Source organism: Notolepis coatsorum (genome assembly GCF_963971535.1).
Source record: "Notolepis coatsorum genome assembly, chromosome: 3".
Classification (NCBI taxonomy): domain Eukaryota; kingdom Metazoa; phylum Chordata; class Actinopteri; order Aulopiformes; family Paralepididae; genus Notolepis; species Notolepis coatsorum.
In genome coordinates this window covers 31293359-31319634 of record NC_140167.1, presented here as the reverse complement: position 1 = coordinate 31319634, position 26276 = coordinate 31293359, and the positions used below count along the sequence as shown (strand labels likewise).

Here is a 26276-nt window from a genome sequence, read left to right as displayed (position 1 = left end):
TACATATATATGATAGTGTTAGTTTAGTTTCTGAGAGGTTTTGTAGTGTTTGTGACATGTTTCTGTCGTGATTTATCTGTCCATTCGCCATTTTCAGCTCCTCGAGGCGAGCGAACAGCGGGACACTCTGCCGGAGCTCATGAGCGCGGGCACACGCCGGATGGCGGTTTCCAGATGTGACCGCGCGACACACCGAGAGCTGGCATGAGATACCGCTGAGAGACCCCAGGATCCAGCTGAGACCCCAGACGGTGGTACCTCGAGGAAGAGAACGGAGTAAGTTTGAATACAAATTTTAACACACGCACACAAATAATATGTAATAATTCAAATAAAATAATTTTAAAAGTTCTGGGTGATTTTTTATTTTTTATTCTTAGTTCATTCATAACTTTTGAACAATAGATGATATTTTTAATCTGTCAACTGTTCTATGCCCACAAAGTTTTAAATGCAAGTTCAAGTTCAACAAAAAGAGTTGCTGTGACATGAAGAATAATCACAATAATAATTATTCACATTTTATATCATCTGAAAGCCATAGTTGTTAGCTTCAATATGGTACCATATATGAGGTACTTTGAACATAACCACTAACAAATATTCCATCACAAACCCATGAAGTTCAAGTTCAGGAAGGTTCAGATTTGGGACACTAGGGTTAAAAGAGTTTTATATTGCATGATTGTGTGTGTGTGCACACCTGCATGCCCCTGTTAGTGTGTGCGTGCATGTGTGTTCATATATCCCCACATCTGTGTTTGTGCATCGATGGTAAACGCCAGTGAATTGAGCATGAAGGCTATCTAAAACAAACACAATATTGTCATTAATCAACATGGTGATGTGAAGCCGGACATCATGGGACCACAATGACTCAAACAACAACCCTTCTGATTGGTTCTGACCCTGAAATATCCCTGATATATCAGTCAACCTTCAATAAATAACAGTGCAACTGAAAATGGCTGTGAAAGAGGTAACTCGGCATGGGGATGACAGGACACTTTAACATTTCCAAAAAGGTTCCTCTCTTACACACTTGCTAGCGTGCCATTGGTTAAGATACCGTGTGCCAATGGTGGCACTCGTGCCTAAGGTTTCTGACCCCTGGCCTAGAGAATAAACTGGGAAAAGATGCATGATTTGCAGTTAGATCATTATGGTCAAGAAAGCCTTTACCTGAACCAAAACCCACATCACATTCCTTCTCGTGTCTCTCCCTCCCTCTCACCTCCTCTCATCTTGCTCCACCAGATTTGCATGGTAGGCCACTGGAGCGATTGAAAGACGAGTGCAGGTGGAGGGTTAATTTGCCTGCAACGCATGTAAATGGGAGAATCTGGACAGCCAAACCCTCACTCCTCCAGATCCCCAGCCACAGGCTTGAGAATTCCAGTTAATCCACTGGCAGAATTACCGGTGTCAACATGGGATTTGTGGAAATGTTTGGTATACCCTCTATCCTCTGCTTGGGCCTGGTGTACTGTAGCTACGTTCTGATTGGCGGAGTGATCTTTTGGGAGCTGGAAGGAGACCTGGGCAAGGAGGATGTCGCTCATATACTTTCAGAGAAAAGAGAAGTGCTAAATACCTACAGTTGTCTGGACCAGGAAGGCTTCGAGGCAGTGGCAAGGGTAAGGCACAAAAACACAGGAGCATCAACAGATACACATAAAACACATGTTTCCCCCCCCCCCCCCCATTGGTTTACAGCTGTTTCACACAGTCTGTTATCATAAAGATGCATATGGATGCTTTTTTATAAGACTGTTCATCACCAAACAGTTTTTAGAGATCAGTTGGCAAAAAATGGTGTGTGTTGGTTGATATGAGAGATGTGTCAAAGTACAAAACAATCACTAAACATGTTTAGTATGACCAGTATACAGGTGTCATATTTTACACTGTTAGATAGATTTATCAGTGTTTTGACATTTGAATGCCACTTCCTCTTTAGCAACAGCGCCAGCATCTCTATAGTTATTAATTATACACAGTCCCAAGTCTTCTAGCTAAACAAAGTGGTTCTTGACATTGCAGCTACAGTAACAGACCCACCAGCATTCCTGCACCTTGGTCTTGATTATCAACAACAACAAAGAATTGTATGGATTAAATAAAAAGAAAAAAAGAAACAAGCATAAGCTACTTCAGCGTAATGTATCTAGAGGCTGTACATTTTGTCAAGAAGGCAACAATCCATTCCATGCTAATATCAGCGTCTATAGACTTGGAATGCGGTTCAGCCGTTTTGGCTAGAGGTATACCGTATGTGTCTTACCCTGACTTGATTTACACTGGGAGGTTGCTTTTATTTGTTGGCAGAATGAGGAAAGTGACGAGGCATCACATTAGCCTTGCAGGCCAATCTTGCATGATTTCACAATTTGTCTGGCTTGTGGGGCTTGTATGACCAGAATTTGACAGATTTCTTCCCTAAAAGCCATTCATCAGTTTCTTTGATAAACCATTTGTGAGGTTTTGTCCGCTGCTCACCTACTCGCTCTGTTCCTTTAAGCCTACTCGCTCTGTTCCTTTAAGCCTACTCGCTCTGTTCCTTAGTTTTCTGTTAATCAATTGAATTCCCTTCTCCTCACCTCACTAGCCCCCACCCTCGCGTTCGTTTGCTCTCAGCAGCCACACCCTTGGACTACCTGTCATTATGTGTTTGATTGGTCTGGTGCCGAACACACACTTTTAGTTCGAGTATCAATTACCATCACGCACCTGATGTTTATTCTAATTAGTTCCCCTGTGGGCTTTAAGTACCTCGCTCTTCCCCTCTGTCCCTTGTCGGGTCGTCCCGTATCATTCCGTATCATATCCCTATCACCAAGACTCCTTCGGGAGGTTCTCTGTCTGTTTATGCTGCTTTCATCTCCGGCGTGAGATGCACTCTAGCCTTCGCCTCCTGTCTCCGTTTGCCTGAAGGAGACACTGGACTGCGCTCTCTGAAACTTCCACGGGAGGTATTCCAGTGTTCCACTTCAGACCTCCGCGCAGCAGACGTCCAGACGCGCATCCAGACCTCCGCGCAGCAGACGCCCAGACGCGCATTCAGACCTCCGCGCAGCAGACGCCCAGACGAGCGTTCCAGACCTCCGCGCAGCAGACGCGCTCTTCACTCCAGACGCGCATCGCTTCCTAATACTCTACGGGAGGATGCGTCTCTCCGAGCCGGCGCGCTCTTCCGCGCAGATGCGCATCCAGACCTCCGCGCAGCAGACGCGCTCTTCACTCCAGACGCGCATCGCTTCCTAATACTCTACGGGAGGATGCGTCTCTCCGAGCCGGCGCGCTCTTCCGCGCAGACGCGCTCTTCACTCCTGACGCGCATTCAGACGCACTCCAGATGCGTCCTCCGTACCGGCGCGTACTCCAAGCAGACGCGCACCACTCAGACCTCCGCGCCAGATGCGCCCTCCGTACCGGCGCGTACTCCAAGCAGACGCGCAACACTCAGACCTCCGCGCCAGATGCACCCTCCGTACCGGCGCGTACTCCAAGCAGACGCGCACCACTCAGACCTCCGCGCCAGATGCGCCCTCCGTACCGGCGCGTACTCCAAGCAGACGTGCACCACTCAGACCTCCGCGCCAGATGCGCCCTCCGTACCGGCGCGCACTCCAAGCAGTCGCGCACCACTCAGACCTCCGCGCCAGATGCGCCCTTCGTACCGGCGCGTACTCCAAGCTGTCGCGCACCACTCAGTCCTCCGCTTGGACAACCCGTTTCCCGTGGCGACGCGCTCGCCCCGTTTTGATCCTTCTCTCTTCACGCACAGCGCCTGGGTGAGTTTTTTTGACTGTCCTTGATCCTATCCGTTTTTCGTGTGTTTATATAACACTGAAGATTACCTGCTTTTTATCAGACAGTCACTCACCCAGCGTTCAGCTTTTTTGGATTGTTTCATTGGGATAATATTTTGGCCTTAACATCGCTCACTGTGTGTTTTACACACCGAAGATATTATCACTTGGATTTGTATTTTGGGACTTCGCTCACAGTGTTTATTTTGCACCGAAGATTTCTATCACGTGGAATTGTGTTTGGGACGTTACTCACAGTGTGTATATACACCGAAGATTCAGTCACTTGGATTACTCTGTTTTTGGGTACAAGTCACCTCTCCTGTCACCTGCTCTGTTCCAACTGCACTCTGAGCTAACTCGCTCCCTCTCTCCCTCTCGGTCCCGCTACCACCTCGGAGATTCTGCCGAGAGAAGTCTGCAGAGCGGCTCTGACGTCATCGTCTGCTTCCCCAGACTACCATCCCGGGAGAAGCTGCAGAGCAGCAACATTCATTAATGCTCTTGTTCCAGGGCCTTACCCTGTTTTCTCTGTCCCAGTATGCAGCTCCAGCCCTCGCCCTGTTCCAAGGCCTTACCCTGTTTTTCTCTAGTCCTCCTAATCCTCCCTGTCTAGTCCTTCCTGTCCTCCCTGTCCCCAGCCCGCCTCCGCGGGCCTCTGTCCCTGTCTCCCCTCTCTAGTCCTCCTAGTCCTCCCTGTCCAGTCCTCCTAGTCCTCCCTTTTCCTGCCTTGTCCCTTGCCCCGGCCCTGTTTTCCGTTAGCCTTCCCTTAGCCTTCCCCTTAGCCAGCTCGCCTCTTAAAGGCACTGTGCCTTTTCCCTTTCTTGTTATCCAGTAATTTGTGTTCTCCCTTAAAGGGACAGTGCCGTTTCTGTGTGTTTTCAATAAATGCCCAGTTCTTGGCTTGCTCTCATACCTGTCTTGTGTTGTGCGATTGGGGTCGGTTACAAACCATAACAGTACGACCCGACCAATCGACGACCCCAGCCAGCACAGACGGTGTATGTTGAGTTTGCCTTTTTTTTTTTAGCCCTGTTTAGCTCCCCTGTTAGCTTGTTAGTCTCCCCTGTTAGCTCCCCTGTTAGCCTGTTGACTCCCCTGTTTGCTTCCCTTTAGCCTCGTTAGCTCCCCTGCAGCTTGTTAGGCCCCTACTACCAGCATGGCCCCTGTCTGCTAGCTTAGCCCCGGCTGCTAGCACAGCCTCTATGTTAATGCAGCCCTTGCTGCTGGCATAGGCCCTGTAGCTAGCCTGGCCCAGGCAGCTAACCCAGTCCCTCTGCATGGCCCCAGTCTGCTAGCTTAGCCCCGGCTGTTAGCACAGCCTCTATGTTAATGCAGCCCTTGCAGCTGGCATAGGCCCTGTAGCTAGCCATGCCCAGGCAGCTAACCCGGTCCCTCTGCATGGCCTCCACTTTTTGTGTAGTTTTCCCACTGCTAGGACTGCCCTTTCAGCTAGCAAGGTCAGTTTCCTCCCTCTGCTAGAACTGCCGCTTCAGCTAGCAAGGTCAGTTTTCCCACTGCTAGGACTGCCCTTTCAGCTAGCAATGTTAGTTTTTTCCCACTGCTAGGACTGCCCTTTCAGCTAGCAAGGTCAGTTTTCCCACTGCTAGGACTGCCCTTTCAGCTAGCAAGGTCAGTTTTTCCCACTGCTAGGACTGCCTTTTCAGCTAGCAAGGTCAGAGTTTTTCCCACTGCTAGGACTGCCCTTTCAGCTAGCAAGGTCAGTTTTCCCACTGCTAGGACTGCCCTTTCAGCTAGCAAGGTCAGTTTCCTCCCTCTGCTAGAACTGCCGCTTCAGCTAGCAAGGTCAGTTTGCCCCACTGCTAGGACTGCCCCTTCAGCTAGCAAGGTCAGTTATCTCCCACTGCTAGGACTGCCCCTTCAGCTAGCAATGTCAGTTTTTCTCCCACTGCTAGGACTGCCCCTTCAGCTAGCAAGGTCAGTTTGCTCCCACTGCTAGGACTGCCCCTTCAGCTAGCAATGTCAGTTTTTCTCCCACTGCTAGGACTGCCCCTTCAGCTAGCAAGGTCAGTTTGCTCCCACTGCTAGGACTGCCCCTTCAGCTAGCAAGGTCAGTTCCCCACAGCTAGGACTGTCCTCCAGCTAGCTTGTTCTCTCATGCTGGTCCAGCCCTGTCTGCCAGCCTAGCTCCGGCAGCTAGCGCAGCCTCTATGTTAATGTAGCAGTACAGCTAGCATAGGCCCTGTAGCTATCAGTGCCCTGGCAGCTACCCTTTTCCCTCTGCTAGCCCCTTCCCTGTTCCCCTCTCCGGTGCCCCTGTTCCGGCCCTGTCTGCTAGCCTAGCTCCGGCAGCTAGCGCAGCCTCTATGTTGATGTAGCAGTACAGCTAGCATAGGCCCTGTAGCTATCAGTGCCCTGGCAGCTACCTTGGTTACCCCTCAGCTACTCTAGTTACCCCTCAGCTACCATGGTGACCCCTCTGCTCCTCTAGTTACCCCTCAGCTCCTCTAGTTACCCCTCAGCTACCATGGTTACCCCTCAGCTCCCTGGTTACCCCTCGGCTACCCTGCCCCAGTTGCTAGCCCCACTTTTGTTGTGGCTTCCCCTGCTGGCCTGGCCAGTACCTTTTGTTTGTTGCCTTGTTTTGTCCCCTGCCACTCTGTCTGTATTTTTTTTGGGTCGCCGGGTGGCTCCCGTGGAGGGGGGGGTACTGTGAGGTTTTGTCCGCTGCTCACCTACTCGCTCTGTTCCTTTAAGCCTACTCGCTCTGTTCCTTTAAGCCTACTCGCTCTGTTCCTTAGTTTTCTGTTAATCAATTGAATTCCCTTCTCCTCACCTCACTAGCCCCCACCCTCGCGTTCGTTTGCTCTCAGCAGCCACACCCTTGGACTACCTGTCATTATGTGTTTGATTGGTCTGGTGCCGAACACACACTTTTAGTTCGAGTATCAATTACCATCACGCACCTGATGTTTATTCTAATTAGTTCCCCTGTGGGCTTTAAGTACCTCGCTCTTCCCCTCTGTCCCTTGTCGGGTCGTCCCGTATCATTCCGTATCATATCCCTATCGCCAAGACTCCTTCGGGAGGTTCTCTGTCTGTTTATGCTGCTTTCATCTCCGGCGTGAGATGCACTCTAGCCTTCGCCTCCTGTCTCCGTTTGCCTGAAGGAGACACTGGACTGCGCTCTCTGAAACTTCCACGGGAGGTATTCCAGTGTTCCACTTCAGACCTCCGTGCAGCAGACGTCCAGACGCGCATCCAGACCTCCGCGCAGCAGACGCCCAGACGCGCATTCAGACCTCCGCGCAGCAGACGCCCAGACGCGCATCCAGACCTCCGCGCAGCAGACGCGCTCTTCACTCCAGACGCGCATCGCTTCCTAATACTCTACGGGAGGATGCGTCTCTCCGAGCCGGCGCGCTCTTCCGCGCAGATGCGCATCCAGACCTCCGCGCAGCAGACGCGCTCTTCACTCCAGACGCGCATCGCTTCCTAATACTCTACGGGAGGATGCGTCTCTCCGAGCCGGCGCGCTCTTCCGCGCAGACGCGCTCTTCACTCCTGACGCGCATTCAGACGCACTCCAGATGCGTCCTCCATACCGGCGCGTACTCCAAGCAGACGCGCACCACTCAGACCTCCGCGCCAGATGCGCCCTCCGTACCGGCGCGTACTCCAAGCAGACGCGCACCACTCAGACCTCCGCGCCAGATGCGCCCTCCGTACCGGCGCGTACTCCAAGCAGACGCGCACCACTCAGACCTCCGCGCCAGATGCGCCCTCCGTACCGGCGCGTACTCCAAGCAGACGCGCACCACTCAGACCTCCGCGCCAGATGCGCCCTCCGTACCGGCGTGCACTCCAAGCAGTCGCGCACCACTCAGACCTCCGCGCCAGATGCGCCCTTCGTACCGGCGCGTACTCCAAGCTGTCGCGCACCACTCAGTCCTCCGCTTGGACAACCCGTTTCCCGTGGCGACGCGCTCGCCCCGTTTTGATCCTTCTCTCTTCACGCACAGCGCCTGGGTGAGTTTTTTTGACTGTCCTTGATCCTATCCGTTTTTCGTGTGTTTATATAACACTGAAGATTACCTGCTTTTTATCAGACAGTCACTCACCCAGCGTTCAGCTTTTTTGGATTGTTTCATTGGGATAATATTTTGGCCTTAACATCGCTCACTGTGTGTTTTACACACCGAAGATATTATCACTTGGATTTGTATTTTGGGACTTCGCTCACAGTGTTTATTTTGCACCGAAGATTTCTATCACGTGGAATTGTGTTTGGGACGTTACTCACAGTGTGTATATACACCGAAGATTCAGTCACTTGGATTACTCTGTTTTTGGGTACAAGTCACCTCTCCTGTCACCTGCTCTGTTCCAACTGCACTCTGAGCTAACTCTCTCCCTCTCTCCCTCTCGGTCCCACTACCACCTTGGAGATTCTGCCGAGAGAAGTCTGCAGAGCGGCTCTGACGTCATCGTCTGCTTCCCCAGACTACCATCCCGGGAGAAGCTGCAGAGCAGCAACATTCATTAATGCTCTTGTTCCAGGGCCTTACCCTGTTTTCTCTGTCCCAGTATGCAGCTCCAGCCCTCGCCCTGTTCCAAGGCCTTACCCTGTTTTTCTCTAGTCCTCCTAATCCTCCCTGTCTAGTCCTTCCTGTCCTCCCTGTCCCCAGCCCGCCTCCGCGGGCCTCTGTCCCTGTCTCCCCTCTCTAGTCCTCCTAGTCCTCCCTGTCCAGTCCTCCTAGTCCTCCCTTTTCCTGCCTTGTCCCTTGCCCCGGCCCTGTTTTCCGTTAGCCTTCCCTTAGCCTTCCCCTTAGCCAGCTCGCCTCTTAAAGGCACTGTGCCTTTTCCCTTTCTTGTTATCCAGTAATTTGTGTTCTCCCTTAAAGGGACAGTGCCGTTTCTGTGTGTTTTCAATAAATGCCCAGTTCTTGGCTTGCTCTCATACCTGTCTTGTGTTGTGCGATTGGGGTCGGTTACAAACCATAACACCATTGCTACCTCATGTTTACTGGTAAATATCGACTTTTCAATACACTTTTAGCCCCCAAGAAATGTTTGGGGGCCTTTAACTCATTTAGCGCCGTGGGCCGCCCTAGAGCATCTTTGTTCCTACTGTGCCACCGCTCTAAGAGATAGGAATGCGTGGCGGTGTTTGCAGGGCTATATCTGTATTCTATATTATAGCTATGGATACAATACTATGGCTCATTTGACATCAACTATCCATCGTTCAATATGTGAAAAAGAATACATTTATTCATGTATACGTTCGCATGTTATACCGTGGTGAATATAAGTATAGTTTCGGAGTGATCCTGGCTAATTCCATAAAACGGCGCATTGGAGGAATACGTGAATTTTACTAAAAGCGCTGGCGTTGCTCGCCTGGACACGCTACTATTTCCAAATCAAATGTATATAATAGGTATTATGTTTCATCATGAATGCATGAAAGGGGGGGGGGGGGGGTAGTTTTCTGATGCTTTGATCGTCACCAACGGCATACGTTCTGGAGTACGTTACACATGGTCGTTGCGATCGATGTGAAATCATGGTTGGATCAAAGCAGGATTGATGTCATATAGTCCTTATCTTCACTAGGAGGTACCCCACAAAGAATATTCCAATTGTCTGATCGCGATTTCCAGTATTGGTGTCCATCGTGTCGCCAACATAATCCACCAACACATGAATCGGGGGCATTGGACGCATTTCAATGCCATCGAGTGAACCGCTAGACTCACCTGACCAAAAAAACTGCACCCGGAGTGAATTAAACGTAACACCGGGTGTGAAAAAAAAGGTTTCGAAGGGTGGGCGATACTGCCACCTACCTGGATGCAGCCGGTATTGCACTCTAGCAATCTCCGAGTGGTTCCCTATGGTAACCCCGAGGTCCGTGTGAGAGAAATTAATAAAAATATCGAATAAAAGAAATAACGATGAAAACCCGACTAAACTCGGGTCTGGCGCTGAATGGTTGGCGAGTTAACTCGGCTTTCCTTGGGTCTGGTGCTGATTGAGTTAAAAACCAGATCTCCGCACCAGAGGGGTGACAAGGATCTCTCTGATTGGCTGACTTGTTTGATTTTTAATTGTTTTGATTTTCTTTTTTGTATCTAGCTTTCAAATAAAAATCTCATTGGTTAGGGACCCTATTAAAGAAGGCAGGGCCTATCTTTACAGCACATGCAAAGCAGTCATCAATGCTGTTCTGCCTTAAAGGGATAGTAGTTCATTTTTGGACATTGAATGGACATGAATTACTTGCCAGTAGTGTAGTTGATTGTCAAAGCTCTTAGCTTACTTACAGAGTCCCGTGGTCACAGTTCTGTCCGGATTCCGAGTGAACCGGAAAGCAAACAGAGACACTAAAGCAAAAGGTTTTAATCCACACCACAACATACATGCAAAAGGGTTAATCATTTCCAACACAAAACCACAGCCCTCCAGCATTTTGAATTCTGTTATCACTTGGCACTATTTTGTTTCTTGAAAAAAGCCAGTGTATTAATATGCGCTGGAGCTGGTTCACATCTATTTCAAAATACTGGAGGGCTGTGGTTTTATGTTGGAAATGGGTAACCCATTGCCTGCATGTTGTAGTTTGGATGAACACTTTCTTTTAGTTTTGTGACCCCCAGAACCCCTGTTTGCTGGCTCTCTAACGCTTGCCGGTTCACTCTGAACTCCCACCACAGGGCTTGGTAAGTAAGCTAATAGCTTTGCATCCACTACACTATTGACAAGTATTTCATACGAAAATCTTTAAGATCTTTATTCCTTTAAGATCTTTTCTAAAGTAATGTCCCCAGATTCCTTAATGACTTTAGCGGTGGCCTAAACCCTAAAGGTTAGAGAAGCGGGTTTGTAAACAGAAGTTCGCCGGTTCGATCCCCCGGACTGGCAGAAAGAATCTGGGTGGGGAAGTGAATGAATAACTCCTGTCCCTCGATACCAACCACTGAAGTGCCCTTGAGCAAGGCACTTAACCCCCAACTGCTCCAGTGGAGTTGCTCAGTGGCCAACAGTGTCAGACTGTGGTTGTACTGGGCAGCTCCCAGGTGTGAATGGAACTGTGAAGCAGGGCGTTGCTGAAATAGAGCATCCGTGCTCGGAGAACCTACCCTGGTAAATATAGGTTGATATAATAATAATAATAATAATAGATTTCATTTGTAATGCGCTTTACAGTTGCGGGGCAACTCTCAGAGCGCTACAGTAAAGGGACTTAAAAGCTAACGAGAATAAAGGAAAGAAAGAATATAAAAATAGGCAAGACTAAAACATAAAATAGCAGAGAAACATAGAATAATAAAACTGATAAAATAAATTGGTAAAAGAACATAAAATGTGTGGAGCAATTTTTTTTATAAAAGGTCAACAGAAGGCTCTACTAAAAAGGTGGGTTTTGAGGCCTTTCTTAAAAACATCCACAGTCTGTGGTGCTCTCAGGTAGTCAGGGAGAGCATTCCACAGACTGGGAGCGGAGGAGCAAAAAGCACATATTGTGTGTATGTGTGTGGCATACAGAAATATGCAAATAAAGCTGGTTGGATTTCATTCAAAACACAAAAGCTTTGATTGCCAGACAGTATTGCATCATTGTCTGGCCTCCCTAAAGGACTTGCATAACGAGGGCCTTAGGTCTCAATCGGCGCTGTTCTGTGTATCTGAGGAGCAAGTGCCACATTCTGGAAGACTGTTATGTAACAGGGCTGTGCCAACACATCCACTCCCAACACCACGTCGAGAACGCTTGACAGCTGTGGTCGACTGACCCAGAATGGACCTAACAACATTACAAAAAGACGGGTTCCTTATGGCCAAGGGTTGTGGGAGGTTAGAGTCTTTGTTGTTGTTCTCATTTGGGCACCGTTGGGCCCTGGTTTGACAGAGGGGGGCTAGAGAGGACTGCAGTGTGGGAGAAAAACTGAAACTTAATTGAATTCAAATGCAAATGTGATCTACATTGTCTATTCTTTGTGCGCTCTATGTGAGGTCTGTCGCACTGTAAATCTTAGTTGTTTTTGCACCATTGTCATCAATTCATTGATTCTAATTATTTTAATTCATTACCATTATGCATTGCTGTTATACTCAACAGTTGAGACTTATCCAAGAGGCAGTTAAAGCATTTCTTTTTTTATTATTATTATTATAATTTTTCATTGAAAAAAACGTTTGTTAGAATTTTGCTCCAAAACACAGGTTAATGTGGACACACGTTATGACACGCGTTAACACACTCCCGGCCAACCACGGACATGTCCGTGTTTCGGACCCAACGGTTGAGGGCCAACCACGGACATATCCGTGGCTAGGTTGTTTTGGCTTTTATTCCATTTTAATAACCTACTGAATGTCACCGAGCCGCACTGCAGAATTACCCTAATTCGGAAAAGTGCATTACCGGCCAGATCCTCGTAGGGGCGCTGTCTCGATAATGTAGTGTTCCCTGTGGCAGAACAGTGTTTTATTTATTTTTTTATCTTGAATGGACTTTCCTGTTAGGCTGAAGCTATGCGTGTAGCATGTAGCATGAAATACGTTTTGGGACGCTGAATTCAGTATGCAGTAAAGGAATATATCATCAGCCAATGGACATATCGATCTACCAGATGGCGATCGATAACTGGGAAATCCTTTTTGCAGTCCAACCGGCCCATGGTAAGAGCTTTTTCACGTAAATTACAGCCCAATCGGGCCTTGCTCTCATATCCAACCAGCCGATCAGCGAATACGGCTACTGAGGCTAATGCCGTTATTGGTCATCAATAATCAGAAACGACATCCCCCGCCCCCCCCCCCCCCCGCCCCCTCTCATGCATTCATGGTGGACCATGATACCGACAATATGCATTTTGATTTTTAGCTCTAGCTTCTGTAGGGCCGAAACGCCATTCGATTTAACGTTATTAGCTTAGCGCCCTGTATCTCGTTTTGCAGGAAATATACCATATAACGCTTATATTCACGAGGCTATAAAATGGGAACGTATTGATGATTGATGATGATATTTAAGCCATTTTGAAGGGATGGTTTATAGTGTCAATTGACAATGAGAATGGACAGATAGCAATAATATAAAGTATAGATTTAGCTCTACAAACAGCCTCACGCACAATGAATACTTGTTATGATAAGCTGGCCTTATAGAGTGGGTCCGTCTAATACCCGTGGCTGTCAATGTGTTAAGAGTCGACACACGTTAAGACACATGTTAAGACGCACATTAGGACACACATTTAGACACGTGTTAAGACACAGTTAAGACCAGTGTAGCAGCAGTGCAGAGATACTCCATTCTAAAGTTAGACAGAGAGGCTCCTGCCTTAATCAGTCAGAGAAGCTCAAAGGCATTACGTTTAATAAGAATGTAATTTAAGGCCTCAGTGACATTTTCACTTTGTCAGTAAACATTTTATTACATTAACTTTTTATGCAGTTATGTCTACGTGATCCTCATTCCAAACAATCAAAAGCTTTAAACTTATTTAAATAAGGCGGCTGGGTGGCGTAGCAGAGATTGTGCTCGTCACCAATGCAAGAGACTCCGGTCTCGACTCCCCGAGTCGGCATTGCCTGCGGCTTGGACCAGTCGTCATACTATCTCAATTGGCAGAGGTAGCGGGTGGAAAGTCGATGGGTGGGGATTGGACATTGTGGACAGCGACTTCTACAGGTTGGTTGGGTGACGCCTGTACAGCAGAGACAGGAAGTATCGGGGGTAGTGTGTGAGCCTCCCACGCGTTACTCCTCGCCACTGAGAGTCCGTGCTGTCTGGTGAAAAGATGCAACAGGCTGCCTCCTCGTGTACCGGAGGGGATACGTGATGCAAGGCTTCTATCCTCACTACAGCCGACCAGTGGGAGGCATAGTCTAGCAACGTTCAAGACAGGGGAGGGGAGAATTGAAGGGGAGAATTGGCTATACGAAATTGGGATGGGAGAAAAATAGAAAAATAAGGAGAAAAAGTGGATACAAAAAAAAATACGTATTTAAATAAATAAATTCAAACTGTGTTGGTTTTAGGTGATTCATTCTGCATCCAAGGTCGGCCTGAGTGTGAAGACCAACTACACCACAGGTGGCTTCTGGAACTTCACCAGCTCAGCTCTCTTTGCTGCCACTGTGGTCACAACTATAGGTAAGTCATAGCAGGTAGCAAACATTATAAATACTTAACCTACAAACACAAAACTGTTCTGACAGCACAATATTGATGTAACTAGGAGATTCGCTGATGTGATTGGCTCTCGACACTGCGCTAATTTGCATAAAGTTGACCTAAGCTCAGCTTTTGTCCCGTCCTTTTCACTCAGTAGTCACAAAACATTTAATGTTTTGTGGGAACAGGGTGGAAAGGAAACCAACCTGGGGGCACGACATAAGAGCAAAATGTCTGCTGTGTGAATTTGGTCAATAGAGGGCACTGTTTCACCACAAATCAGAGATTGGGGCTTTAAAGGCTAATACATCTCAACTGTGTTGCGTGTCTCTAGTCTCTTCTACACTCTTCCCTCATTTCACCCTTAACCACAGTAGTGTTTGTTTCCATGCACATTAACATGGGATAAACATGTGTTCATAAAGTATGCGTCTTCAAATCCAAATTGGCCTATCTCACACCTCTTGGATCCTACAAGATTACAAACATCACAAAACAAACTGGTCAGACTACTACTTGACCTTACCCCCAGAACCCACCTCACCCCTGCCCACTTTGACAACCTAGGATGGCTTAGAGTAGACAACAGAGTACAGCAACTTGCAATGGGCCTGGTCTACAAGATACACTATACGACTAAGGTACCCATGTACATGTCAAAATACTTCCCAAAGGTCAGTGAATACCACGACCACAACACCAGAGGAAGCTCAACAAATCATGTTAAACCCAGATTCGGCTCAAACAAGGGACTAAACACGTTTTCGCAATTATGCCACATCAATGTGGAACGCCCTACCCAAAGCTGTAAAGGAATGTGAATCCCTACCCACATTCAAAACCGCTCTTAAAGAGCACCTACGGGAGGCTGCAATTCGAAACTGGCCACCGTAAATGCCCAAAACCCCCACCACCTCCTAATAGACAGTCTCCTCCCCACCGCATGTATATATTCCCTCCCCGCCGTATGTATATTTCTCTCCCACCCACCCACCCCCTCCTAATGTACAGTCCCCTCCCCATCATATGTATATACTCTGTCAGGATCTAGGGGTAACAGTACTGTATATTTGAATACCGTTTATGTCACAAATGTATCAGTACTAAATACCTATATGTCCCTATGCCATAAATGTCATGTATGTTGTGTATGTCATAAATGTCTATATGAATTGAGGTTTGCATCCCCTTAACAATTGTGTGTATTGAGCCGTACTGTATTGTACCCATTCTGCAATCTGTTAAATAAAGTTGTCATTCATTCATTCATTCATTCATTCATTCATTCATTCATTCATTCATTCATTCATTCATTCATTCATTCACAATCACATCAACTTGCTTCCCTTGGGCAACATTTGCGATTGGAGGATAAAAAAAAGAGGGCGGGTTTGAGATAGGTCAATTGGCTCACCGGCATCACTGTATAGTCCACATACTGTAAGTATACAGAACATTTTTAGTATTACAGAACTTACACAGGCTGCAAAACATGCCAGTAAAGGCAATAAGGCAAAATAATAATATGGGTAATATTAGTATTGACGTTGGAGTATCGCAGCAATTCTGGGACATGTAACCTACTCTATGGAACAGTCTACCTGCTAATATTAGGTCTGCCCAGTCATTTGCCACTTTTAAATCGCTGCTTAAAACACATCTATTCAGCTTGGCCTTCTAAATCCCTTGTACAGAGTATCCACTTAGTTTTAATGTGATTTTAATGTATATGTTTTAAATGGTTTGATATGGTTTTGAGTATAGTACCTTGAATTGTATGTAAATTGTTCAGCACTTTGTCAACTGCTGTTGTTTAAAATGTGCTATATAAATAAAACTGACTTGACTTGACTTGACTACTCAAGTGACCTGAATGATATTGCAATATGAATCCACGCGGCTGTGCCCTCAGTGAGAACAGATTGTGCCTCTGTGTGTCGCAGGTTATGGGAACATGAGTCCCAGCACCACAGCCGGTCAGATCTTCTGCGTGTTCTTTGCTCTGTTTGGCATCCCGCTAAACGTGGTGGTGCTCAACAGGGTGGGTAAGTACATGCTGGTTATAGAGAGGAACATCTGTGACTTCGTTCAAGGAAGGACCAAACGCAGGGTGAGCAAATATGTTCTCTTAGTATGTTTGTATTGAGAAAGTAGAAAGGCTGAGAGAGAGACAACTGGTAGAGTCACATTGGATTCCCATCGCCTACTCAAGAATAGTTTCACTAAAGAGAGTATGACTCTGGGGGATGTTATCAGTGGAGATGTTTCTGGCTGGATGCATTATCCTATTTTCGCTAGATTCTTCCCAAATGATGCTAATATAATGATCAAATTAGGAGACTGGGTGAAAATCTTACGTCTCGGTTTTTAAGCACACGTTCTGCAAAGCTTCTCTCTCCACATTATTCTATAAATTATTCTATATCTGTAGACATGAATAGTCTAGCGCAAATAAAGAAAATTGTAGTTTGTATTTGTTCCTATTTTTTTTAATCTAATTGTTCTTTTAGGTTTTCTTGATTGTTTTTCTTTATAGTACGACTGTTGGCGTATGTGTCACAGGTCAACCTCAATCGAACTGGTAGTAGGTTCCCAAACAGAGATACAGACACACCAGGTGGAAAGTATAACAGAGAATCTGTATTTGGTACAATGAGAATATCACAGGCAGAGAAAATTGGGAAATGTCCCTTTAGACAATCCAATGGCCGGACAGCCAATCATCTGGCACCGAGAAGGTGGTGTCAGGGGCCCTCTCACATCCCGAGACAGCACTGTGGGGCAAATGGCCTGCAACTTATTGTACAACATGCAACACTCAGTGGGCTGTCTAGGGCAGGGAAACCGTACTGCCATGGAGGCACGTCCTCCACCAACTAATAGAACACCTTGGGGGTCTGTGCACACACCAGGGAACTAAGAATACTACCTGCCTATCATCTTACCTGACTCTAAAACACACATATGGGAGGACGGAAGGAAAGGTACAAACATGGGGGAGACAGTCTACTGAGGGAATAGGGAAACTATAAAAAACGCTGATCCTTGGTTGGCTTTGGATGGTCGACTTTTAAAAAGCAGCTAAAGACTGTGCTGTTTAAACAGGCGTTTGGCGAATTATGCTCTATGTAAATCTTTTATGTCTTTTTATCGGTTTTGGCTTTTCCTGATCTTTCACGTTTTTACTATGTGAAGCACTTTGTGACCCTGGTTTGTGAAAGGTGCTATATAAATAAACTTTACTTACTTACTTACTTACTTACTTACTTACTTACTTACTTACTTACTTACTTACTTACTTACTTACTTACTTACTTACTATGATTGGCCAAAATTTGCCGTTAGTCGACTATTGGTAGACAAAAAAAAAAAAGTATAATATTTTTTATTTAAATTTTTAAATTTTAAATTTTTTTATTTTTTAATCTTTTATCATTCCATTTGGGCTGTGGGGGGTGCTTAATGTCTGAAGGAGTCGACTGAAGGCTTCTTTTCCTCTGCAAAAGCATGCAATTGGTTGACTGATACATCTTGATATTTGTCTATAGTCTAGTGTGTTCATTAGATGGGTGAAATCCTCTTTCAGTGCCTCTGTTTCTGTTTTCGTAGGCAGTTAAGGCCCTCCCATAGTCGAGCAGACTGTACACAGAGCAGACTCCGCGGAGGTCCGCGCGGACTCTTTGAGCTTTGATCTCAGCGGACAGCAGACCCACAGCAGAGTGCAAAGTGCGAAGCTCCTATTTTCTGGCGCGCGGACGTCCGCTGAGATCAAAGCTCAAAGAGTCCGCGCGGACCTCCGCGGAGTCTGCTCTGTGTACAGTCTGCTCGACTATGGGAGGGCCTTTAGCCTCTGGTATGTGTGCCATTAGCGCTAGCCACGCTTCTAGGCCTCTTTTCTTTTGGAAAGAATGATACAAAAAAATTATAAAAACAAAAAAAGTATAAATATATTTTTCTTTTTCTTTTTGTATTCGACTAAGAGGTTGGCTAGTCGACTACGGCTCCTTTCGACCGATTAGTCGACTAATCGACTAATAGGGGTCAGCCCTAGTTGGCGGACAATGTTACAATAATAAAACCATCCTGTTTTACAGTTAGCTCAACAATACTCGCTTCCTAGGGGAAGTGGAATATGGTGCAACCACAATCAAGGTCCATTGGGGGGAAAACCACCAAAAACACTGGTTCTGGGACAAGATTCAGTTCATCTGTCAAGGGAGTGCTGAATCAGTGGCTTGTTTGTTCACAGCCAAAAGCATGTATAAACAGCAAGAGTAACGTTACTTGGGGAAGATGAAGCGGAAAAGAGCCCAAGCCAAGCCGCTCACTCGTCCCGCTGTAGGTGGTTAGGTTGAAGATAGCGGATGTCAGCTTTTAACCCTTTCACTACCACACTACCAAAATGGTTAACCCTTTCACTGAGACAATACAGAAGGTTAACCCTTTCACTGCCACATGACAAAGGGTTAACCCTTTCACTGCCACACTGCCGACGGTTAACCCTTTCACCAAGGTTAACCTTCTGTAGTGTGGTAGTGAAAGGGTTAAAGCAGGGTCCTGTCAACCTGTGACATCATTTCTGAGTGCTTGTTATGTTCTGCTGCTGACTACAATTCTATTTACCCTCCCGGGGGTTAATCAAGTTTTTACCTCACCTCGTCTTCTCATCGTCTTATCTTATCTCAAGAGGTGTACCCGTTTCTTCATCCACCTGCTGTTCTACCTGTGTAGCACCGCCCTCTTCTTCATCATGCCCATGGTGGTGTTCATGCAGCATGAAGGCTGGACCTCCTCCCAGGCCATGTACTTCTGCTTCATCACCCTCAGCACCATTGGCTTCGGAGACTATGTGGCAGGTAGGCTACACCACAGCGCCGCCACTGCCCTGCACCACGCGCTGTTCCTCAGCACTGTTTGTTTACAGTAGAAATGCACAAGATATATCGCTAACCATCTATTATCTGCCCAACTTTAATAAGCTCCATCGGAATCTTGCGTATTATATATGTAGGAGTTGGCATTTTTGTGAGCATTTTATTCAGTGTGTTGCTTTTAATACAAATGCCAACTGAGCAACAGAACCAACAAAGACATTTGTGTTCTCCTTTAATTTTAAAAGTAGAATCTATAATGTCGTCAAACAGCGAACTCTAGGCAAAAGAGGTCAGCATTTTACAATATACTATATAAGCGTAACCTACTATAGGAACATTTCAAGGGAAGAAAACACCTCCCAATATATTGGCAATTATGTACAATACTGTATGTAAGGAGGAATGTGATTGGTTCTACAGTTTTAACAGACATGTTCATATTCAGGATGTATTGTTATTATTAGGTCACATCTGTTAAAACACATCTGTTCTCCCTAGCATTTAAAAAAAATTACAGTCTTCTGCCGTAATTTGTTTGTAGTTCTGTGTGCATTGTATTGTGTTTAGTCTATGTGTTTTTACTATATTATTGATTTATTGTGAAGCACTTTGTTGTTTTTAAACGTGCTATATAAATAAAGTTGGATTGGATTGGAGGTCATTATACCATGTATGTAATTTCAGACCAATAATGAGAACAATATTACCTGGCTCTAAAATATTTATTTCACCATAGTCAAAATAGTCTATTGTCTCTATTGACTATACGGTCCAGCCATATACTAGGTTTTGACCTGATTGGGTTGGAGTTGAGTGGGCTTAGGGGAGGGGTTGCTATTTCTGGCCACACCTCAGGCTCTGCCCAGAGAGGTCTGGAGAAATTCACAGTATAATAAGTTACTAAACTCCAACCCACACATCAGACCAAAACAAAGAAAGTAAACAAAGCACTATCTAGTCTCTAACAAAAACAAATCGACATTTGAAATGTAGATCTTGACAAATATTCATCATGAAAATCTTGCCAAAATCCTGGAAATCGATTAGCAGATTAGCAGAGATCCTGAAATCACTATACCGGTATATCCAGTTAAAACACTATATATCCGGTGGTTCATCTCCATTACCTGATGCACAGTAGTTACTTGCTGGTTGAAATACTGGGTACTGTACCTCCTTTTGGAAGGCCTACTTTTGTTGGATTTGTATACATTTCCCCAACACACCGCCTACCGTACTTTTGCCTGGTGTGTTGCCTATACAGACAGTAACCCAGACATCAACTATCCGGACTGGTACAACGTCCTCATGGCCTCCTGGATCTTCTTTGGCCTGGCCTGGCTGGCCCTCGTCATCAATCACTCCATCGACATACTGGAGCGGCTCAATGCCCACGCCAAACTGTGGTGGTATGGCCGTGGCCGGGATGGAGAAACTGCCATCGCAGGACCTGGCAGCCCCGAGACACAGGTGGTGGAGAAGGAGGAGGCGGTGGTGGTGAAGCAGACCCCGGAGGACGGGTAACACAAACTGAACGAGCAGGCGGAGGGAGCGACCTGTGGATAGATATAGCTCAGACAAGAGACTCTCTTATGGTATAATTACTGTAGACCAGACTGTAGCAATAGCACTGAATAACAGGAAATCTGGCTTAGCCACGGTAGTTGTGTGGAATGAAGTTGAATTAAACAGCCTTTGGCTGCCCGTTCCAACATTGTGATGTGAAAACAACAGTATATTCCTTCTGACCACCCCAAGCCTGCCCCCACCAAAATGTGTCACCAAAAAAAGGGAGCTGTTGACTTGTTTTTGTTGAGTCACTGTTTGTTTGTTTGTTTGTCTTGACGGAAAGACTGGATTGTCTTGGCAGTAATTAGCCTAATCCCTATCTAGTAAATTATCTAACTGTGTGGAGTTAATCAATTTATAATTCTGCGTTCCCGTGCTTGTCAATCTGCCTTGTCAAAAATGACCTTTGTGTCTCAAAGGATGTTTTTGGATCTGTTCTTATTTGGGCACATTTACTGCGGGTGTCAGCGGGTTGGCGGTCAGACGACAGTTTCCAGACTCTGATTCCTTGGCTCTTGGTGATGTTTTTCTCAACCCTCCACACTGACTAACTCATTTACCAACTCATTGGTATTTTGCAATTGACCAGCAAAGACAACATTGTATTATATTCTACGGCTTTGAATTGGATGAGCAGATTTGGCTCATGATTAAAACGGGTCAGTGATCTTTGAGGGTCGGAAGTTTGCTTTTTCTACTACTCGTAGAAACTACTCCGCAACAACCCTTGGTTTTAATACATTCACGTGTGAATTATGATGTTATACATTAAGCGAGGGCATTTTCTGCGTCCTTCCTCCCAATTTCAGGGCTGTTTTCACAACTTTCAGTGGCACTTTTGCCCCTAGTCCTCACAGATTCCCTACTGTGGTACACAGTTAACACTACAATATGTTACATAAATAAAAATAAAAGAGATACTTGTTTGTTCCATGTCCAGCAGTTAAGGCATAACTCAGGCTGCCAGGAAACCATATATGATGTATCATTATATTCTCATCCAAAAAGCACAGCGTTTTCAGACATCAGAAGTGTTGGCATTTGTTAACAGTTTGTTTGTTACCGCTACCAATACAAAGCTCTAAATGGAACAGGACCAAGCTACCATTGCCAATTCTCTTGTCAACTATGTGCCCCCAAGAACATTACGACCATCTACTACTGGTTTATTGAAGGTTCCCAGCAACAGCCAAAAGAAAATTGGGGATGCAGCCGTTGCTAATTAAATGGTAAATGGTTGCTTTTTTATATAGTGCTTTTATCAAAAAGCGCTTTACAATTTGTTACTCATATTTTGCCCATTCACTCACACATTCACACACCGACGGCGGAGGCAACCATGCAAGGTGCCAACCTGCTCATCGGGAGCAATTAGGGGTTAAGTGTCTTGCTCAAGGACACATCGACACGCTGCCCGGGATGAGCGTGAATCGAACCGGGAACCTCCGGATTGCCAGACGACTGCTCTACCTCCAGAGCTACTGTCGCCCCTAATTAAGCACCAATGCTATGGAACACCTTACCTATGGATACTAGGGAGGCTATATCGCTAAATATTTTAAAAAGTAAGCTAAGAACACATCTCTTCACCTTAGCCTTTTAATACATTCTGCTGCTTAGACTCATTACACCCACACTGTGATTGTTGTATTGTAAATTAGCTATTTTATTCCACTGCTTTTATTCTGTCTATTTTATGCTCATTTCATGTCTAGTATTTTTATATTGGGCTGGGAAAGAAATGGTTGGCGTACCCTAAAGGCAGGATCTGTGTTATCCTACCATAATGAGTGACTCAATAATTGTATTGTTATTACCTGCATTGCTTTTACCCTTTTCTTATTCTCTGCATTGCTTTTATTCTATCTGTTTTATGGTCATTCTATGTCTATTGTACTGCTGTGAAGCACTTTGGGCTGCAATTTTTTTACGGTTTAAAATGAAGTGTATTATTATTATTATTATTATTATTATGAATGCAAGTAAACCATATCTGTAAAGTAATATTATGTCTGTATACTTAACTATATTGTGATGCCACATGGAGGCTGGAAGGTGCTGCATGTGAGAAACTGGAATTGGCAGAATTGCTAACAAGTGCCAAACTGATTTACGTGCTTTTTTAGATGGACTGAAAGTTCATGATAAAAAGATTAAAGGCCTCTTAAAAAGCCTGAACTCTCTCCCTTCAGTCGGTCTGGAGTGAATATTTCACTGCTTGCTTAAAAAATTATCTCTACTTAATATATGTATAACGTAAAAGAATATAATCAAAAAAATATATATATATCAAATCAAATGTATTTGTACATGGGCCGGACACGTCTTATTTAAACAAGTCAAGAAGAAACATCACAATAAATCAAGAACAAAACAAAAACACCATAAAGTCCAATTTTTTTTTAATAAATAAAATAAATGCAACACTCCCAGACATACCCCACGCGAAGGTAAGGAAAAACTCACTAAAACCTAGCAATTGGAAAATAGGATCTCCCTTCTTAGATATCGGTGATAGTAGTGTTGCAATAAAACAGGCGAAACAGTTGGTAAGCATGCACTCATATGTGTAATGAAACACAGATAAGTGCATTCAATAGCAACTGAACATTTTGAAAGATAAAAAATAGAGCTGATGGCGGGTCTATTTGAGGCAAGGGGGCGGCGCAGAGAGGGTGGCATCCTCCCGGTCATCATCACGGGACGTCCAACACTCCGGTCATCACTACGAGACAGCCGGAGACAGGGAGACGGGACAGGCGTTGGACAGTTTGCGTAATTGTGATGGGCGGACATTACAAGTGGTAAGCATGTGAATAGAATAGATATATGTAGTAAGCATATTATGTGAATAGAATAGAAGTACTTATAATAATTATTATAAGTACTTATATAATTATTATAACTTATAATAATACAAATAATTTATTGATTTATTGATAAGCCAAATAATGACTCCCAATGATTATATTATATGAACTTCTGACAGGCTGCTTTTGTATATAAGAATTTGTTCTTAATTGCTTGCCTGGATAAATAAAGGTTAAATAAAAAAAAATAAAAGATTGTGCAGTTGGATCTAAGCATCAATCTAAGTTCAAAGTTCACTTCAAGTCCAGATACAGATATTCTATTTTAGCCTGGTATCGGACCGATATCCGATATCAGTATCGGTATGAGTGCATCCCTACTAATTATGGAACGTTATTAGGACCTTAGGCTTTGGTCCATGTTGAAGTGGTCAGTGTGTGTCATGTAGTGTGCACTTAGTTCTTTGGTCCATGTTGAAGTGTCCAGTGGGTGTCATGTAGTGTGCACTTAGGCTTTGGTCCATGTTGAAGTGTCCAGTGGGTGTCATGTAGTGTGCACTTAGGCTTTGGTCCATGTTGAAGTGGTCAGTGTGTGTCATGTAGTGTGCACTTAGGCTTTGGTTCATGTTGAAGTGTCCAGTGGGTGTCATGTAGTGTGCACTTAGGCTTTGGTCCATGTTGAAGTGGTCAGTGTGTGTCATGTAGTGTGCACTTAGGCTTTGGTCCATGTTGAAGTGTCCAGTGGGTGTCATGTAGTGTACACTTGGGCTTTGGTCCATGTTGAAGTGTCCAGTGGGTGCCATGTAGTGTGCAACTGTGCACTTAGGCTTTGGTCCATGTTGAAGTGAGATTACAGCCACTAGGTGGTGCAGCTGTGTTACACTGGTGACACTACCATTCAGAGATAACACTATTGTATACCTACTGACTGGTAGCCTACTTGAATTGTAGGCTATACATGATACAATGATGATTCATATACAAACCATGATTTAGAGAGACAAGTGTGTGTATATAAGATGTGCACGTCAAAATAGCTTCCATTGCAGTGAAATTCCATTTTCTGTTCTATGATGTAATTAGCTATTGTTCTTTTCTTGCATCTTTTTGTATGATTGAAGAATAATGTGTACACATTCTACAGCGATTTCTCTGGATGTTTCTTAGTTGTTAGTTACTTTTTGGTTTTAAAGACATGAACACAGAGCAGCACGGTACCACAGAGTACTTTAGCACCACACATTATCAGTAGTGCTGTCAGACACGGTCAAATGCATCTGAATACTGTTCATGACAAAGATTAATTTGGAATCGGATATTCGTGAGAGAAGTCAGTGATTTCAAATGTGTTTCTGCTCTTTCATTTTTCTGTAAATTTGATTCCTGCTTTTAAAGCCTCAGTCCGGGTAATTTTTTGGCATCTAAAAATTGTGGTTTATCTGCAGTACATTTTGTTCTACAGAAATATGTTTTTCATCTCTTCATTCATTCATCATTCACCGCTATCGTAACTGAAAACACAGGCCTGTTTTGCTCCAATGTTTACAAACATGTCACATGTACACAATGCTTTTCAGATTTAGTTATCATACTTCAAGAGCTGTCAATCAATTTGCGCATAAAAACATCCTCCAATACCATATTTTGGTCTTTAGCTGTGTGTGTTAGGGTGGGGTTTACCCTTTTGTTTACATTTTACTGCTTTCATGTGCTTTATGTATGAGGAAAATATCAATAAAATGAACTATTCTCATTATTATTATTACTAGACCAAGTGAAGAAATAATTTGGAGGAGAGAGAAAGGAGAGGTGCATTGTCAGTGGTTCTCAAAGTGGGGTCCAGGTCCTGAGGGGGTTTTAGTGGGTTCCCAGCAATAAGATAAGATAAGATATTGCTTTATTGATCCCCAATGAGCAATAGTTTCATTTAACTAATATTCTATTCACAGAATAGAGGCCTTGAACATAATGTAGCTTTCTTTCTTGCAGCATGGCTGCCTGTAACATACTGTAGCAACCATTGTTTTGTACATGGCAATGGAAGAGACGATGGTTGCTATGTGAAAAATAATGACTTCTATGTGTTGATATATGATTGATTGATTGATTGATTGATTGATTGATTGATTGATTGATTGATTGATTGAAAACCTTATTAACAGATTGCAGAATGGGTACAATACAGTACAGCTCAATACACACAATTGTTAAGGGGATGCAGACCAGAGAAAGACTTTCGTCTTATTTACATCAGGGTCCCCCATTTTCAATTCATCATAATTATGTGATAAATATGATATACTGTATGTACACTCAGCAGTTCTGTAAATGAGGTGGCCTCACCTCAGAGCTCACCTGAGTATAAATAAAGGTTTCAATCAATCAATCAATAAATATATCAACAAAAACATAATAATTTGGTGTGTTATTACTGGATCTTGTCAACAAGTCACAGTAGAATAGTATGCTTTCCCAGTGTTTTTCCTACTCTACCACTGCACAGACATTAAGCATTGAAAATGGTTACCAATGGTTACAGGCAGCTATTGACAGTAATGATATTCTGAACTAAATCATATCATGGGGGTGGATCCAATGAGACTAAATTAATGTTATCAAATGCCCTATAACACTGCTTTATGTGATAAGATGAGAAGAGAGAGGTGCAGATGATGCTATTATGGGGAAAATGGAATTCTTGTTTGTCTGCATTGATACCGGGAACAGAGGAGCACATGTAACGTGTTTACATAAAGGGGCATTTCACCTATGATACATCTGATCACTATATTTCAATAAAGTTATGCCTCTTTAAATCTTTAGGCAATTTTTATTTTCCAGGCGTCCTTTCACAACACAACACAACACAACACAGCACCACAACACAACACAGGACCACAACACAACAACATAACACAACAACACAACACAACACAGCACAACACAACACAACAACACAACACAGGACCACAACACAACAACACAGGACCACACAGCACCACAACACAACACAGCACCACAACACAACACAACACAGCACCACAACACAGCACCACAACAC

At 44.7% G+C, this 26276-nt stretch overlaps 1 protein-coding gene across 1 annotated transcript; it reads left to right on the top strand.

The window, feature by feature from the left end:
- Positions 1 to 1430: 1430 nt before the first annotated feature.
- Positions 1431 to 20360, top strand: LOC311225746 (potassium channel, subfamily K, member 16-like; the record flags this gene model as incomplete). The annotated part of the gene is made up of 5 exons (XM_084311140.1): positions 1431 to 1637; positions 13827 to 13941; positions 15906 to 16072; positions 18650 to 18818; positions 20101 to 20360. The coding sequence occupies 5 exons, from the start codon at positions 1431 to 1433 to the stop codon at positions 20358 to 20360; spliced, it is 918 nt and encodes a 305-aa protein (XP_084167266.1).
- Positions 20361 to 26276: the final 5916 nt, after the last annotated feature.